Below are 16,831 nucleotides of genomic sequence, written 5' to 3'. Positions count from 1 at the left end.
TACACAGAAATGTCAAGATTGTCATTAGCATTTCATGTCTATGCAGGGAGCTTGTATTTCCACTGTGATGTTCAGATTCTTCATGCTGTATATGTGACCCACATGATGCCATGAGAAATGGTTTCTTTTTTTTTTAATTTAATTTTATTATGTTATGTTAGTCACCATTCATTCCATCATTAGTTTTTTTCTATATTATGTTATGCTAATCACCATACATTACATCATTAGTTTTTGATGTAGTGTTCCCCATGATTCATTGTTTGTGTATAACACCCAGTGCTCCATTCAATACATGCCCTCCTTAATACCCATCACTGGGCAAACCCATCCCCCCACTCCCCTCCCCTCTAAAACCCTCAGTTTGTTTCTCAGAGTCCATAGTCTCTCACTGTTCGTCTCCCCCTCTGATTTGCCCCCCTTCATTTTTCCCTTCCTACTATGTTCTTTTCTTTTTTTAACATAGAATGTATTATTTGTTTCAGAGGTACAGATCTGTGATTCATCAGTCATACACAATTCACAGCACTCACCATAGCACATACCCTCCCGAATATCTATCACCCAGCTACCCCATCCCTCCCACCCCCCACCACTCCAGCAACCCTCAGTTTGTTTCCTGAGATTAAGAATTCTTCCTATCAGTGAGATCATATGATACTTGTCTTTCTCTGATTGACTAATTTTGCTTAGCATAATACACTCTAGTTCCATCCACGTCATTGCAAGTGGCAAGATATCATTTTTTTGATGGCTGCATAATATTCCATTGTGTGTGTGTATATCACATCTTCTTTATCCATTCATCTGTTGATGGACATCTTGGCTCTTTCCTTAGTTTGGCTATTGTGGACATTGCTGCTATAAACATTGGGGTGCATGTACCCCTTCGGATCACTACATTTGTATCTTTGGGGTAAACACCCAGTAGCGAAAATGCAGGGTCATGAGGTAGCTGTTTTCAACTTTCTGAGGAACCTCCATACTGTTTTCCAGAGTGGCTGTTCCAGCTTGCATTCCCACCAACAGTGTAGGAGGGTTCCCCTTTCTCTGCATCCTCGCCAACATCTGCTGTTTCCTGGCTTCTAATTTTAGCTATTCTGATTGGTGTGAGTGGTATCTCATTGAGGTTTTCATTTTGATTTCCCTGTTGCCAAGTGATGTTGAGCACTTTTTCATGTGTCTGTTGGCCATTTGGATGTCTTCTTTGGAAAAATGTCTGTTCATGTCTTCTGCCCATTTCTTGATTGGATTCTTTGTTCTTTGGGTGTTCAGTTTGATAAGTTCTTTATAGATTTTGGATACTAGCCCTTTATCTGATATGCCATTTGCAAATATCTTCTCCCATTCTGTTGGTTGTCTTTTGGTTTTGTTGACTGTTTCCTTTGCTGTGCAGAAGCTTTTTATCTTGTTGAAGTCCCAATAGCTCATTTTTGCCCTTGCTTCCCTTGCCTTTGGCAATGTTTCTGGGAAGAAGTTGCTGCAACTGAGGTCGAAGAGGTTGTTGCCTGTGTTCTTCTCTAGGATTTTGATGGATTCCTGTCTCACATTTAGGTCCTTCATCCATTTTGAGTCTATTTTTGTGTGTGGTGTAAGGAAGTGGTCTAGTTTCATTCTTCTGCATGAGGCTGTCCAATTTTCCCAACACCATTTGTTGAAGAGACTGTCTTTTTTCCATTGGACGTTCTTTCCTGCTTTGTCAAAGATTAGTTGACCATAGAGTTGAGGGTACATTTCTGGGTTCTCTATTCTGTTCCATTGGTCTATGTGTCTGTTTTTGTGCCAGAACCATACTGTCTTGATGTTTACAGCTTTGTAATAGAGCTGGAAGTCTGGAATTGTGATGCCACCAGCTTTTCTTTTCTTTTTTTTTTTTCAACATTCCTCTGGCTATTTGGAGTCTTTTCTGGTTCCATACAAATTTTAGGATTATTTGTTTCATTTCTTTGAAAAAAGTGAATGGTATTTTGATAGGGATTGCATTAAATGTGTACATTGCTCTAGGTAGCATAGACATTTTCATATTTATTCTTCCAATCCATGAGCATGGAATGTTTTTCCATTTCTTTGTGTCTTCCTCAATTTCTTTCATGAGTATTTTATAGTTTTCTGAGTACAGATTCTTTGCCTCTTTGGTTAGATTTATTCCCAGGTATCTTATGGTTTGGGGTGCAACTGTAAATGGGATCGACTGGTTAATTTCTCTTTCTTCTGTCTTGTTGTTGGTGTATAGAAATGCAACTGCTTTCTGTGCATTGATTCTATATCCTGCCACTTATTGAATTCCTGTATGAGTTCTAGCAGTTTTGGGGTGGAGTCTTCTGGGTTTTCCACATAAAGTATCATATCATCTGCAGAAAGTGAGAGTTTGACTTCTTCTTTGACAATTTAGATGCATTTTATTTCTTTTTGTTGTCTGATTGCTGAGTCTAGGACTTCTAGTACTATGTTGAATAGCAGTGGTGATAGTGGACACCCCTGTCGTGTTCCTGACCTTAGGGGAAAAGGTCTCAGCTTTTCGCCATTGAGAATGATATTTACTGTGGATTTTTCATAGATGGCTTTTATAATATGGAGGTATATACACTGTATCCCTACACTCTGAAGGGGTTTAATCAAGAAAGGATGTTGTACTTTGTCAAACGCTTTTTCTGCATCTATTGAGAGGATCATATGGTTCTTGTTCTTTCTTTTATTATGTATTGTATCACATTGATTGGTTTTCAGATGTTAAACCACCCTTGCAGCCCAGGAATAAATCCCACTTGATTGTGGTGAATAATCCTTTTAATGTACTGTTGGATCCTATTGGCTAGTATTTTGGTGAGAATTTTTGCATCCATGTTCATCAGGGATATTGGTCTGTAATTCTCCTTTTTGATGGGGTCTTTGTCTGGTTTTGGGATCAAGGTAATGCTGGCCTCATAAAACGAGTTTGGAAGTTTTCCTTCCATTTCTATTTTTTGGAACAGCTTCAGAAGAATAGATATTAATTCTTTAAATGTTTGGTAGAATTCCCCTGGGAAGCCATCTGGCCCTGGGCTCTTGTTTGTTGGGAGATTTTTGATGACTGCTTCAATTTCCTTAGTGGTTTATGGTTCTGTTCAGGTTTTCTATTTCTTCCTGGTTCAGTTTTGGTAGTTTATACATCTCTATGAATGCATCCATTTCTTCCAGATTATCTAATTTGCTGGCATATAGTTGCTCATAATATGTTCTTATAATTGTTTGTATTTTTGGTGTTGGTTGTGATCTCTCCTCTTTCACTCATGATTTTATTTATTTGGGTCTTTTCTCTTTTCTTTTTGATAAGTCTGGCCAGGGGTTTATCAATCTTGTTAATTCTTTCAAAGAACCAGCTCTTAGTTTTGTTGATCTGTTCTACTGTTCTTTTGGTTTCTATTTCATTGATTTCTGCTCGATCTTTATTATGTCTTTTCTCATGCTGCATTTAGCTTTATTTGCTATTCTTTCTCCAGCTCCTTCAGGTTTAAGATTAGGTTGTGTATTGGAGACCTTTCTTGTTTCTTGAGAAAGGCTTGTAGTGCTATATACTTTCCTCTTAGGACTGCCTTTGCTGCATCTCAAAGATTTTGAATAGCTGTGTTTTCATTTTCATTTGTTTCCATGAGTTTTTTTAATTCTTCTTTAATTTCCTGGTTGACCCATTCATTCTTTAGTAGGATGCTCTTTAGCCTCCATGTATTTGAGTTCTTTCCAACTTTCCTCTTGTGATTGAGTTCTAGTTTCAAACATTGTGGTCCAAAAATATGAAGGAAATGATCTCAATCTTTTGGTACTGGTTGAGACCTGATTTGTGACCTAAGATGTGATCTATTCTGGAGAATGTTCCATGGGCACTAGAGAAGAATGTGTATTCTGTTGCTTTGGGGTGGAATGTTCTGAATATATCTGTGAAGTCCATTTGGTCCAGTGTGTCATTTAAAGTCTATTTCCTTGTTGATCTTTTGCTTAGATGATCTGTCCATTTCAGTGAGGGGGGGTGTTAAATTCCCTTACTATTATTGTATTGTTGTCGATGTGTTTCTTTGATTTTTTTATTAATTGGCTTATATAATTGGCTGCTCCCATGTTAGGGGCCTAGATATTTATAATTGTTAGATCTTCTTGTTGGATAGACTCTTTAAGTAGGATATAGTGTCCTTCCTCATCTCTTATTACAGTCTTTGGTTTAAAATCTAATTTGTCTGATATAAGGATTACCACCTCAGCTCTCTTTTGATGTCCATTAGCATGGTAGATGGTTTTCCTCCCCCACACTTTCAATCTGGAGGCGTCTTTGGAGCTAAAATGAGTCTCTTGCAGACAGCATATTGATGGGTCTTGTTTTTTAATCTAATCTGATAGCCTGTGTCTTTTGATTTGGGCATTTAGCTCATTTACATTCAGGGTAACTATTGAAAGATATGAATTTAGTGCCATTGTATCGCCTGTAAGGTGACTGTTACTGTATATTGTCTCTATTCCTTTCTGGTCTATGTTACTTTTAGGCTCTCTCTTTGCTTAGAGGACCCCTTTTAATATTTCTTGTAGGGCTGGTTTGGTGTTTGCAAATTCTTTTAGTTTTTGTTTGTCCTGGAAGATTTTTATCTCTCTTTCTATTTTGAATGACAGCCTAGCTGGATATAGTGTTCTTGGCTGCATATTTTTCTCATTTAGTACTCTGAATATATCACACCAGTCCTTTCTGACCTGCCAGGCCTCTGTGGATAGGTCTGTTGCCAATCTAATGTTTCTCCCACTGTAGGTTACATATCTCTTCTCCTGAGCTGCTTTCAGGATTTTCTCTTTATCTCTGAGACTCATAAGTTTTACTATTAGATGTCGGGGTGTTGATCTATTTTTATTGATTTTGATAAGGGTTCTCTGTGCCTCCTGGATTTTGATGCCTGTTTCCTTCCCCAGATTAGGGAAGTTCTCTGCTATAATTTGCTACAATATAACTTCTGCCCTTCTCTCTGTTTCTTCTTCTTCCTGGATCCCAATTACTCTAATATTGTTTTGTCTTACGCTATCACTTATCTCTCAAATTCTGCCCTTGTGATCCATTAGTTGTTTATCTCTCTTTTTCTCAGCTTCTTTATTTTCCATCATTTGGTCTTCTATATCACTAATTCTCTCATTTTGGTCTGTTAGAATAAACTGTATCCCAAAATTTTGAAGAGAGAACAACTTATATATATACAAAAAATAAGGTTTACTACAATGAAGGGATAGAATATGACTTTAAAAATGAAAAATAAAAAAGATTTTAAAAAAGGGATTGATAAGATGTTGATTGAAAAAAGGAAAAAGAAAAATCCAAAAAAATAGAAAAAGAAAAAAAGAAAATTTAAAAAAATTAACTTTGAAAGACTAAAGAATCATGGGGAAAAAGCCATGAATTTTATGTGCAGTATTCCCCTAGTGCTGGCGTTCTGTCGTTCTCATTGATTGGTAAACTTGGTCTTGGCTGGCGGTTCTTGTGGATCTTCTGGGGGATGGGCCTGTTGCCGTGATTCTCAAATGTCTTTGCTGGAGAGAATTGTCCCACCCTCGCCAGTGGCCGGGCTAAGTAATCTGCTCGGGTTTGTTCTCGAGAGCCTTTGTTCCCTGCAAGCTTTTGGTACAGCTTTGGAGGATAAGAGTGACATGGCGGCCTCCCAATCTCCGCCCCAGAGGAGCCAAGAACTCAGGGCCCACTCCTCTGTGTGCCTCCAGAGAAAAGCAGTCAATTACTCCTGTCTCCCCATTCTCTGGCCACACTCTGTGCTCACCTGGCCTGTGACTGAGCATTTCTATCTCTGGCACACAACCCCGTGTGGAGTCTCCAAACCCAGCAGATCCCTGAGGTGAGCTCCTGCGCTGCTCCTCCTGGGGGAGGAAGGGGTGTCTCCCTGGATCTGCCGCTTGTTGGGTCCCTGCTGGAGGAGCAGTGGCTCGATTGTGCCACGGATCATGGTTTATGGCAACCCCGAGCTGAGAGCCTGCGCCTTGGCTCCATCTCTGCAGCCAGCTTCCCCACTCCGATCCCTGGGAGCTCTGCCACACTCAGGCACCCCCGGTCTTTCTGTTACCCCGAGGGTCCTGAGACCACACTGTCCCAGTGAGGGTTCCACCCTCCCTACTCCCCCCGCCCCACTTAGCCCCTGGAGTGACATCCCTCAGTGAAGCGGACTTCTAAAAGTTCAAATTTTTTGCTCCAGTGCTCTATCACTTGACAGTAGCTGGCTCCCTCCCCCTGTGGTCTCTCTTCCCAAATATCACCTCAGATTCACTTCTCTGCACATCCTACCTTCCAGAAAGTGGTCGCTTTTCTATTCAAAGAGTTGCTGCTATTCTTTCCTTCAATCTCCTGTTGAGTTTCTAGGTGTTCAGAATGGTTTCATACCTATCTAGCTGAATTCCTGGGACCAGATGAAATTTACTCCTCCACCACCTTGCTCCTCCTCTTGAGACTCGAGAAATGGTTTCTTAATACAAATAAAACCCCCAAAGAGAGAGCACCTCACACCAGTCAGAATGGCTAAATTTACCATGCCAGGAAACAACAAATTTTGGCAAGGATGCAGAGAAAGTGGAACCCTCCTACACTGTTGATGGGAATGCAAGCTGGTGCATCCACTTTGGAAAACAGTATGGATGTTCCTCAAGACATTAAAAATAGTGCTACCCTACAACCCAGCAATTGCACTACTAGGTATTTACCCCAAAGATACAAATGTAGTGATCCAAAGGGGCACATGCACCCCAATGTTTATAGCAACAATATCCACAATAGCCAAACTATGGAAAGAGCCAAGATGTTCATCAACAGATTAATGGATAGAGAAGATGTGACATATATATGAAATGGAATATTACTCAGCCATCACAAAGGATGAATACTTACCATTTACATCGAAATGGGTGGAACAGGAGGGTATTACTGTAAGTGAAAGAAGTCAATCAGAGGAAGACAAGTATCATATGGTTTCACTCATATGTGGAATATAAGAAACAGTGCAGAGGATCATCAGGGAAGGGAGGGAAAATGGAATGGAAAGAAATCAGAGAGGGAAACAAACCATGAGAGACTGTTAATTATAGGAAACAAACTGAGTGTTGCTGGAGTGGAGGTGTGTGGGGGGAATGGGGTCATGGGGTGATGGACATTAACGAGGGCACCGGAGGTGATGAGCACTGGGTGTTATGTGTAACTGATGAATTGTTGAACTGTACATATGAAACTAATGATGTATGGTATGTTGGCTAATTGAATTTAAATAAAAAACTTTATTCACTTCTGCCACATGTAGTAATTTAAACACATTGACAAGAACATTGTGAGCTTCTCTCAAATTCAGTTAAACTGAAAGCTTCTAATTGAATAACAGGATTCATATGCTGAAAATATACTTTCTGATTGGGAAAATTTAAAAATCATAACAGATTATTTCCCTGGAGATTAATTCCTTCATCTCCCTGCCCCGTTCAGCACACAGGATGGTCTGAGCTGTTTGCTTCAGGGGAGACACAGCAGATCTCAAGGATAATACTGGTCTGTGTCTGGTTTTGAGGCAACAGAACAAACAGAACCCACACATTAGAGAAAATCCTTGGGAGACCCTGAGATGAGTCAGAACAAGGCTTTCCTGCTCACCTAATGAAGCATAGAGTGAACGGTTGGACACACTTTTTGTAGGTCTCTCGTGCAGGTGGCCAGACTCCAGAGGAAGAATGAGAGCATGGGGTGGGTAGGTGTAAGAGGCTGAGGGGGCAGAGGAGCCTCCCTGGGGTCCCTGTGCTCCCAGGAAGTTTCAGGGCAGCAGAAGGATTCTTAAGTGAGAAGAAATGACCATGTCACATGTACAGGCAGATGGGGATGTAGAAACTGTCACTTCCAAGCCAGTATGCATGACAAAAGTAGAGTTATCTTGAGATGGGCACTATGTCATTGTCATGGGAAAGAGACAGGGGGACTGAAGTTCCAATGACCAGATAAGGTCGCAGCCATGGCTGCCTGGTCTGGAGGCAAACAGGCAGAGGTTGCTAGCTCCATCCAATAAGTATGTCCTGGAGAGACTGTGGAGGAATTATCAGTTATGGGGGCTGACATCAGGAAGAAGAAGGAGACAGAACTTGAGGAACCTTGTCCATAAGGAGTCTGCCCTCAACTCTATGTGTGTTTTGGGGGCAGGGTCCAGCCTGGGTCAGGGGGCAGCTTAGGGTCAGGTAATAAAGTATACTAGAAGTCAGTGATTAAAATGCTGCCTTGCCCATCCCTCAGGTTGCCTGTGTATTCACCACAGAATGGACATTGTACTCCCGAGTGCTGGCAGCCCCTGGGGCCACGTCAGGGCAGTACAAAGGCAGGCTAGGAAAAAGTTGATGCACGTTTGTAGGCACTCACCTGTCTACCCTTGTCCTGTCTTTCCCTATCATCTGAGGTTATTGTCCGGGAAGAAAGGAGAACTTAGTCTCATTATAATGGTTGCAAAAGCTGGGCAGGAAAAATAAAGGGATCCATGAAAGGGAGCAGTGGGAAGATGTGATGTACTGTGGTCGGGCATTGAGGAGGACTTGTCAGAGGAAATGAGTCAACCTGGGGTCTGAAGGGGGTGTCTCTGGGCCAGTGAAAAGATAGGAACAATGTATTCCAAATCACAGAATTAGCATATGTTTACACAGCAGATGTGGGAGCAAGCACAGAATGCTGGACATGAATCCAAAAGAATGGTCAGTAAGTCAAGGAGAAATGGATGAATGGAGAACATAGGGGATAAATATCCTCTTACGTTCATCTCTAATTATCTGGCCACTTCCCACCCCTACTCCTGGACCAAGCCGGTAACCCTCTTGAGATCAGGAATTATGTCAAAATGCATAGCTTGCAAATAGCAAAGGCCTTCTAATACCAAAATCTCAGTATCTGCATTTGATAAAATAATGGGTGGTTTTTGGTAATTAGAGTATTTACACATCATAGCGAATTACTAAGAAGCTCTCTCAAGGTCATGACAAGTCCAATAGCATGTTGTGGAAGGGTACAATTAATGGGAAGAGGAAGATGGTACCTTGGTTGAAGAACTGCTGCCTGGGGTTGGTGGAGGCATCTGAGGAGTCTGAGGGTTGCTGCATGTTGACTGTGTACTGGTTACAGAAGATCCTGGAAGCTGACTCTGTCCCTGGGTTGGCTGGGTCCTCTTGGATTCATCATTCTGTATGGTTTTGATTTTCTTTTTCTGAAAGAAATTTTTGCCCCTGGTTAATGGTTTTCAATATTAGATGAAACACATCATTACTAGCGAGCAAATCAACTTTTTATTACTAGTTTCTAATTGTGCTAAAATTTCTGTGCTCACAAATTCCAGGAGGTACATGGACTCCATCCTCTCAGGAGGTGACTGGAAAGCAGGCAACCCACACACATGATTGATGCACACAAGAGCCTGGAAATTCCCTCATCCCTGTGGCAAGAATGCTGTGCTGGAATTTATAAAATCTACATTTGAATTTTGTGTCTTTAAGTAGCCTTTGGCAAGCTGCTCTCCTAGTGTGACTTCCAATTTTGTGCACATCTCAAGAGGGGTTATGACTCCACATCTCCTTTATGTGGAGTTATACGCACATGTTATGTGCATACAGTTCTGAAACATCATGTGTGATTAATAACTAAGAGTTTGCTGACACTGAACCTCATTTTCATTCTGCCCCTGGAATCCCTTTTCTCCATTCTTCTATTTGCAGGTTGAAAAATGAATAAAGCACTCAGTGTACATAAGAAGGTAATAAGTGGTAGAGCATAGAAGAAGCTTCTTCAGCGGAACCTTCAGCATCCTACCTTGGACATGGGTATGTCATGGACTGATACCAAATCTTCATTCATGGTAGATGTGGATTCGTCAGTACTGGAGGCATCCTGCTTTCTTGTCTTCATGGGCACTTTTCCTTTTACTCTGCATTGCCTCATAACTGAAGCAGTTAAAAAGAACACGATAAATCCAAAGGAGCTGGTCTAGGGCAGCTGTAGCATTTCCAGTGCTGTGTCCTCTCAGCTCCTGCTTGGGGGTCTGGGAATGCTGGTGTGCTCCCCTCCTTCATCAGCCCACCAGCCAGGTGACAGGAGCTGACTCACACTGCCAGTTTCCTTGCTCCCCTGGGGACATAAGCACAGCCCTCCATCTGCTGGACTCCCAGGTACCTCAGTCAAACCCTTTTCCAACCCACTTATCCTATATGTTCTTTTCAAGAATCTGCAGTTTTGGGGCACCTCAATGGCTCAGTCTGTTATGTGTCTGCCTTTGGCTCAGGTCATGATCTCAGGGTCTTGGGATTGAGCCCCACATGGAGCTCCCTGCTCAGTGGGGAGTCTGCTTCTCCCTCTGCCCCTCCCCCCCGCTTTTCTCCCTCTCTCTCTCTATCAAATAAATAAATAAAATCTTTAAAAAAAAGGATTTGCAGTTTTCATGATGCAATTGGTGGGTTAACTCCTGTGGAAGGTCTGTTTGAATTACAGAAACCAGAGAAAGAAAATCTGATCTAATTGGTGATGTGACAAATTGGTGATACTGGACTTGATGTTTTAAAAAGTTTTTAGGATCCAAAACAAAACAACAATAACAAAGTTTTTAGGATCCAGTGATTTTAGAAGAGGCAAATTCTTCACATCCCTGAGAGTTGGCTTTTTCTTTAAGCATTGCCTCATATTTGTTGCTAAAGAATATAGTAATGACGGAGTAAATATTGTAAGAGAGCAGCATATGAACTGAATGAAGTATTTTTAAATCTCACAATTTTTCCTAATTTTTTTGTCCTTGATCAACCTTCATAATATGTAGAAGTCTCTGCCTTTCTTGTCAACTCTTTCTGCTTTTTTCTTTACTGGTACCCCCAAAATACACCCTGTAAAATATAGTGGACGTCTTTGTAGGAAAGGAATTGTCTAAGTTGTAAACTTGTTGGTGTTCTGAAGGGCCATCTCATTCTCAGCTACCCAGTTGGAAATTGAGAAACGGATCTCTCAGGTGTGCCAACACCAGGGCTCTGCTGGATGTGGGGGCTCAGACCCTGACAGTTAGGGCTCCTGTCCATTACCTTTTTTCTTCTCATTTTTAAGAGTTTTAACAATGTCTCCAAGTCCTTCCATGTCCTTGAATAGATCTATTAGCTTGTCCACACAGAGAGGCCCCCGGAACTTCTTTTCCATTAGGTCAGCAATCTTGACCTTGTTATATTCTTCTTGCATTTTTGTAGTCAGTCTCAAATCACAGGCCAGTAGGGATTTAACCATGCTAAACTGGTAGTTGTCTATGGGCTGTAATCCTTTCAGCAGAATAATTCTCTTATACTCACTCCCCATCTCTTCAGGTGTGGCTGAGCCTGCAAGAGAAAAATACCATACAGTGTTATACCTTTCTCCAGATGATTTAAAAGTCTGGTTGTGTCTATGTGAGTGAGTGGCCCATGTCATGGTGTTGTCCTTGAGTGTGTGTGACAAAGAGGAACTTAATTTCCAGGTGTGTCACTGTGAGTTGAGAACTGTTGTATTCAGGACTTTTAAGAAATTCTTTCCTTCTAATAATGATAGTTGACTTGGGTTGGGGGTGGGTATGATGGCAGGAGATCTGGAAAGAGGCCTTGCTGCTGCCTTATGTGGAGTGTGGGCTATAGGGCGTCAGAATCCCCACTCGTTCGCTCCCTCCTCCCATCCTGTGTTGGGGCTGCAGTCTCTCCCTGGATGTCTGCTTGCTGGCTCCGGACTCTGCCACCCACTCTGCCTGAAGGAGCCCATATGCAGAGTGGGCTGCAGCTTCTCACCCCTGGTGACTGTCTTCCCCGCTGGGTACCTGCCCAGCACACCTGACCCTTCCCTAGTCAGCCCTTCTTGCATCCTCTCTCCCTGGGGCTTGGACCATGTTCTCCGTGTCCTCTGTGCCCTGCTCCCCTTGCTCTCTTGTGCAGAATCACAGCCCTGATTGGCCAGCACTATTTAGTAGTCCTTTTGCTGGAGTTCTACTTTCTTGCTAAAGCAGGAACCCAGCATTTATTGTCTGGAATTATTTCAATAGTTGCTTGATTTTACTCTTCTAGGCTGAATTCCTCTGATCAGTTCTTTTTGGAGAGCCAGATATCCTTCTATGGAGCCACGTTTCTATCCCACATGACATCCTCCAATAGTTCCTCATTTTGGTTTTGAAAAATGTCTTGCTCCTTAGCCTAGCTTGGAAAGCCTTGAATACTCTGCATCTTTTTTACATCTGTAACTTTTGCATTTTGTATGTCATATGCTCCAGAAATATATAACACACCTTGCTTTTCCATGTTTCATGACTTGGCTAATTCCCTCTCTGCTTCCTAAAGGGCGAGTCTCACTTTTCTTCCCCCAACTACCTCCTTATAGCCTTCAAGACTCCACTGAGGTTTTGTCTTCTGAAAGCCCCCAGAATCTGGGACTGGGTGTCACTCCTCTGGGCCTCTTTAGCACCTTATGTACTTCCTTGATGGCACTCAGTACATGGTAGGAATTCCAATTTTCTGTTCATTTAGGGTCCGTGTGTTTGTGTACTTTTTGTATAATTAGCATGTTCAAATTCCCAGGGCTGTGAATTATTCTTTCTTGAGAAAATGTGAACACTCCCAGATTGATAAGGTCCATAGGGTGAAGGATAAATCCTCAAGATATATTGTAGGGGAATTGAAGATTATTAAAAACAAAGTAAAAACTCTGAAAGCTTCCAGAGATAAAGAGTAGATCACCTGTAAAGATTCAAGGATCAGATTGAAACTGATGTTCAACAGCAAAGCTGCCCACCACAGGAAATAGGGTGATTTTCATACAGTACTTGTCCAAATTCCATACTGATTTGAAAACCAAATAATTTCTAAAATGAAATTTTTGTGTTTTGTGTGTGTGACAACATAATTTATTTGCAAAATAAAACCAGATATAAGGTGACAGGAGGCTATATATAATCTTTATTCATTCCACTCAAATGTGAACATTCATATGTTTTATTGCTAAAATATTAGTGTGTTTGATTTTAAAGTAATGATCCAGATCCCACTACGGTGTCCAGTATTAGAGTATTTAAAGTAGGCATATTAAATAGCCTTTCTAAAATGCCCCAATTCTGAATTTCAAAACATATGTAGCCCCAGGGCTATCAGAAGAGGTACTGTCTCCCTATCTTGAGGGCAAAATGATTTTAAGAGGTGAATTTTAATCTAGCCAAGATGATATTTAAATGTGAGGGCCTCAAAAACTATTCCCTGATATTCAAGGCCTTGGTAGTTTGTAAGACAAAGACCTATATGTAAACATCTATTGGAGGAAATATTCGATACTAAAAATAACATATAGAGCCAAGAAATACTGCAAGCCCAAAGGTAAGTAAGAGCAAGAACTGAGCTTGATGAGGTGTGCCTATGTCTTCCACATAAATACAGCTCTGACTGAAGACGAGAGACAGGAAGCACAACAACATGGTGGAGGGAGGGAGGACAGTGAACAGGGCAGGCAGTTCACTAAAGTATTTGTCTTCAAGGGTAAGATAAAGAAATAAGCAAAAACAGAAGTACAAGAAAGGAGAATATAGAAATGTCATAAATGTAATTGAGGATAGCAGAAACAAAACCATACATGTTAATCATCAACATATACTTAAATGGCCTAACCAGTTAAGTGACAAATTTAGTCAAATTGCATTTACGGAAAAAAAAAAAAACTGCATTTATGAAATCTGCCAATAGAGTTGTTAAGAAAATATTACTTAAAGGTGGGAAAATGAAAGAAAAATATTTTATCATGCAAAGAGTAACTAAAAGAAAACCAGTTATCTGTACTAGTGTAGCTTGAAATAGACCTGAAGAAAAAAAAAAAAGAAAGAAATAGACCTGAAGATAAAAGGTATCACCAGAATGCAACACAATGACAAAGGCTGACCTCCTAGGGAAATAAAACAGTTGTAATTATGTATTTACCTGCTAATAGTAAATATATATTATTGTTACTTTGTATTCCTTTATAATGCTATACTATTACATATTATATTTTATAACATGATTTACATATTATAATATAAAAATTATATTTGTAGTATTATGTAGCATGTTTCTCTTCACACACCCAAACACATTTTATATACATGTGTACATATATACATAATTACATATATAATATATATTATATTATTGTATATATAAATTTGAGAGAACTACAGGACAAAAACCTCACAATTTTATGGTAGGAGATTTTAGCATATCTCTTAATTACTAAATAAACAAGGTAAAAAAATTCAGCAGAGATTTAGGAAATAGGACTAACATTAATAAACATAATTAACAAGGTTTATGTAACATACATAAAACTCTGAAATCAGCATTAAAAATCTCATACTCTAATCAAGCACATACAGAATATTATTATACAGACCATACAGAAAATCGCTCAACAATTCTGAAAGTCTATTTGTAACTGATTCTCCCTTCCCCTCCCCTATACTTTGCCACTAGAAAAAAAAAATCAGTAATTTTCAGGAAGGCAGACAGTATGTTAAAAGGAACTGAAATAAAAGCTCTGGCGGTATAGTCTGAAGTATAATATAAAAATTAAACTGTCATGGGGCACCTGGATGGCTCAGTCGTTAAGCGTCTACCTTCGGCTCAGGTCATGATCCCAGGGTCCTGGGGTCAAGCCCCGTATCGGGCTCCCTGATCAGCAGGAAGCCTGCTTCTCCCTCTCCCACTCCCCCTGCTTGTGTTCCCACTTTTGCTGTCTCTCTCTGTCAAAAAATAAATAAAATCTTAAAAAAAAACTTAAACTGTCTTAAGAGAGGTAAAGAAGTCATGTTTTTGCATAACTGTCTGGGGAAGTGAAACTTTTTCTACTCTGTGCATGTATGTGTGTGTGAGTGTTTTCTAAAATCAGGATAAGACCATACAATGCAGCCTTAAACCCAGATGTATTTTTTACTTAATATTATGTTCTGATACTTTCCTCATGCCCCTAACTTGACTTCTGCCCAGAACTCTACCAAGGCCACCAAGAGTTTCCTGGACACCACCTAGGGAAGAAAACCAAATGCTTTTTCTAAATATAACCAATAAACCATGATTAGGCCTTCTCAAATCCACACTGGGCCCATGGAGAATGGCTTAGTGATAATATAATAAATTTTCATGTCTTCTATAGTCAAAATGCATCTCCCTTCGTTCAGGTGTCAGGTGTGGTGGGATAAACATGTCTGTTCCTTGTCTAAGTATTAAAGGATTAGAATCAAGCTACTAATGTTTTCATGTCTCTGACTATAGTTGATACCAGCCCCCCTCCCCCCCAACCCCGCCCCATCCAATTCTTCATACCCGAAGCCCCCTGGTTGTTTTGTGCTTAGCCAACCAGGGCCCACAGCTGTCTACAGAAAGCCCACAGGGCCTCACCTTGCTGAAAATCTCCAGGAGTCCGGATCCTGAGGTCTTCTTCAGAAATGCAGGAATCACTGCTTACTTTGCTTGAGGAGGAAGATAAATCAACAAAGCTCCAGAGACTGAACTGCAGGATATGATAATCTCCTGAAGGGCAGAGGAAAAAGAAGTATTTTGAAAGATAACAAGCACAGATGGCACTGCTTAGAGTCACTGAAAACTTCACTGGTGCTGGTTTCCTCAAACTGCGCTGTCCCCTGGAGAGAGAAGTTGCAACACAATTTTGAGACACCTCCCTCCGATGCTCTTAACTTTCGATTTCATTAGTCAGAGAAAATAAACAGTTTCCTTCCTGTAAGTACTTAGATTTTAGCAAAAGTATAATTGAGTTTTTGTTACAAATGTCAGTAGATGGAAGGAGTTCCAACATTAGAACTCCAGCAGACTTACATATGGGTCATTAGAAACCTATATTCCCGTAAATGACACTCAAATGTAAGAAAAGTTAAGATGAGTCACCAGGCTGCTTATCCCTCATTTCCTGTTCTCAGAGTGGTAGGAGGAGATGTTAGAAGAGGCATCTCTCTCTACTAATACTTGACTGTACCTCCAGGAAGAGGGTAGGTCAGCTATGAAATCACTCTTGGTTTAAATAGTGCCTGAAGCATTCATCCAGTTAATAATCGACACACCTGGAGCTTGACAGAAGTAGGTCATTACGAATATGTGAATCCTTCCTCAGAGATATAGCAAGGAAGTTACCCTCTCAACTATGTCTAGGCTACTTTACCTCACTGATAAAATTAATGATCACTCACATTTTCTGCATTATTCATGGAAAAAACACAGGTGGGTAGTAAGCTCATATCATGGCAGCATAAGCTTTTGTAATTTCTGGAAGAACACTGAACCTCTGGACTGAGAGGGGCTTGATCCCCTTTTGTTCTGTGATGTTTTTTTCTGTGAAGGACAGTGGATGCATTCCAGAGTACCATAAACCATGACATGTCAAATAAATGGCATCAAGCAGCTGACATGATGGTTGAAACCCACCAGCTGATCTGCAAGTAGGATGAAGCCAGGGCTGGAAAAGGATCCCAAAGGATAGCTGGTGTTGGTGGATGATCCGAGGTCATCTAAAGAGAAGAAAGCTGATTATTTTAATCCAGACTATAGTAGTGGAATGGATAGCTGAAGTCTAGATGTGGGAGCATCTGAAAACTCCACCAAAGCATGAGGAAAGTCATGGGAAGGTGAAAGGGATCTGGCGGGATCTCCACAAATACCTGTGGGTGTTCCCTCCTTCTTTTTAAGGCTATAGGTTTTTATGATGCAGGGAGCTGGTCTTAAGGTAATGGGTGGAGAGGGACATTAGGGAGGTCAGAGAGGGCCCCATCCCAGAGATCAGAGGATAGAGGACACATGGGGG

At 40.8% G+C, this 16,831-nt stretch overlaps 1 protein-coding gene across 1 annotated transcript in view; it reads right to left on the bottom strand.

Moving 5' to 3' along the window:
- Positions 1-15,706, bottom strand: part of LOC123845834 (myeloid cell nuclear differentiation antigen-like) — a 38,826-nt gene extending 23,120 nt beyond the window's left edge. The window contains exons 1-4 of the mRNA XM_064593761.1: positions 15,418-15,706; positions 11,077-11,361; positions 9,824-9,954; positions 9,057-9,224 (exon numbers count right to left, since the gene is read on the bottom strand). Coding sequence (XP_064449831.1) covers positions 9,057-9,224; positions 9,824-9,954; positions 11,077-11,341 — 564 coding nt within the window. The 5' untranslated portion in view covers positions 11,342-11,361; positions 15,418-15,706. The remainder of the gene's footprint in view (positions 1-9,056; positions 9,225-9,823; positions 9,955-11,076; positions 11,362-15,417) is intronic.
- Positions 15,707-16,831: the final 1,125 nt, after the last annotated feature.

This window comes from Mirounga angustirostris, unplaced genomic scaffold (assembly GCF_029215605.1).
Source record: "Mirounga angustirostris isolate CCGP_5_RB_7025 unplaced genomic scaffold, mMirAng1.0.hap1 SCAF_6, whole genome shotgun sequence".
Taxonomy (NCBI): domain Eukaryota; kingdom Metazoa; phylum Chordata; class Mammalia; order Carnivora; family Phocidae; genus Mirounga; species Mirounga angustirostris.
The sequence above is the reverse complement of the archived record's forward strand: the minus strand, read 5'-3'. Positions and strand labels throughout refer to the sequence as shown.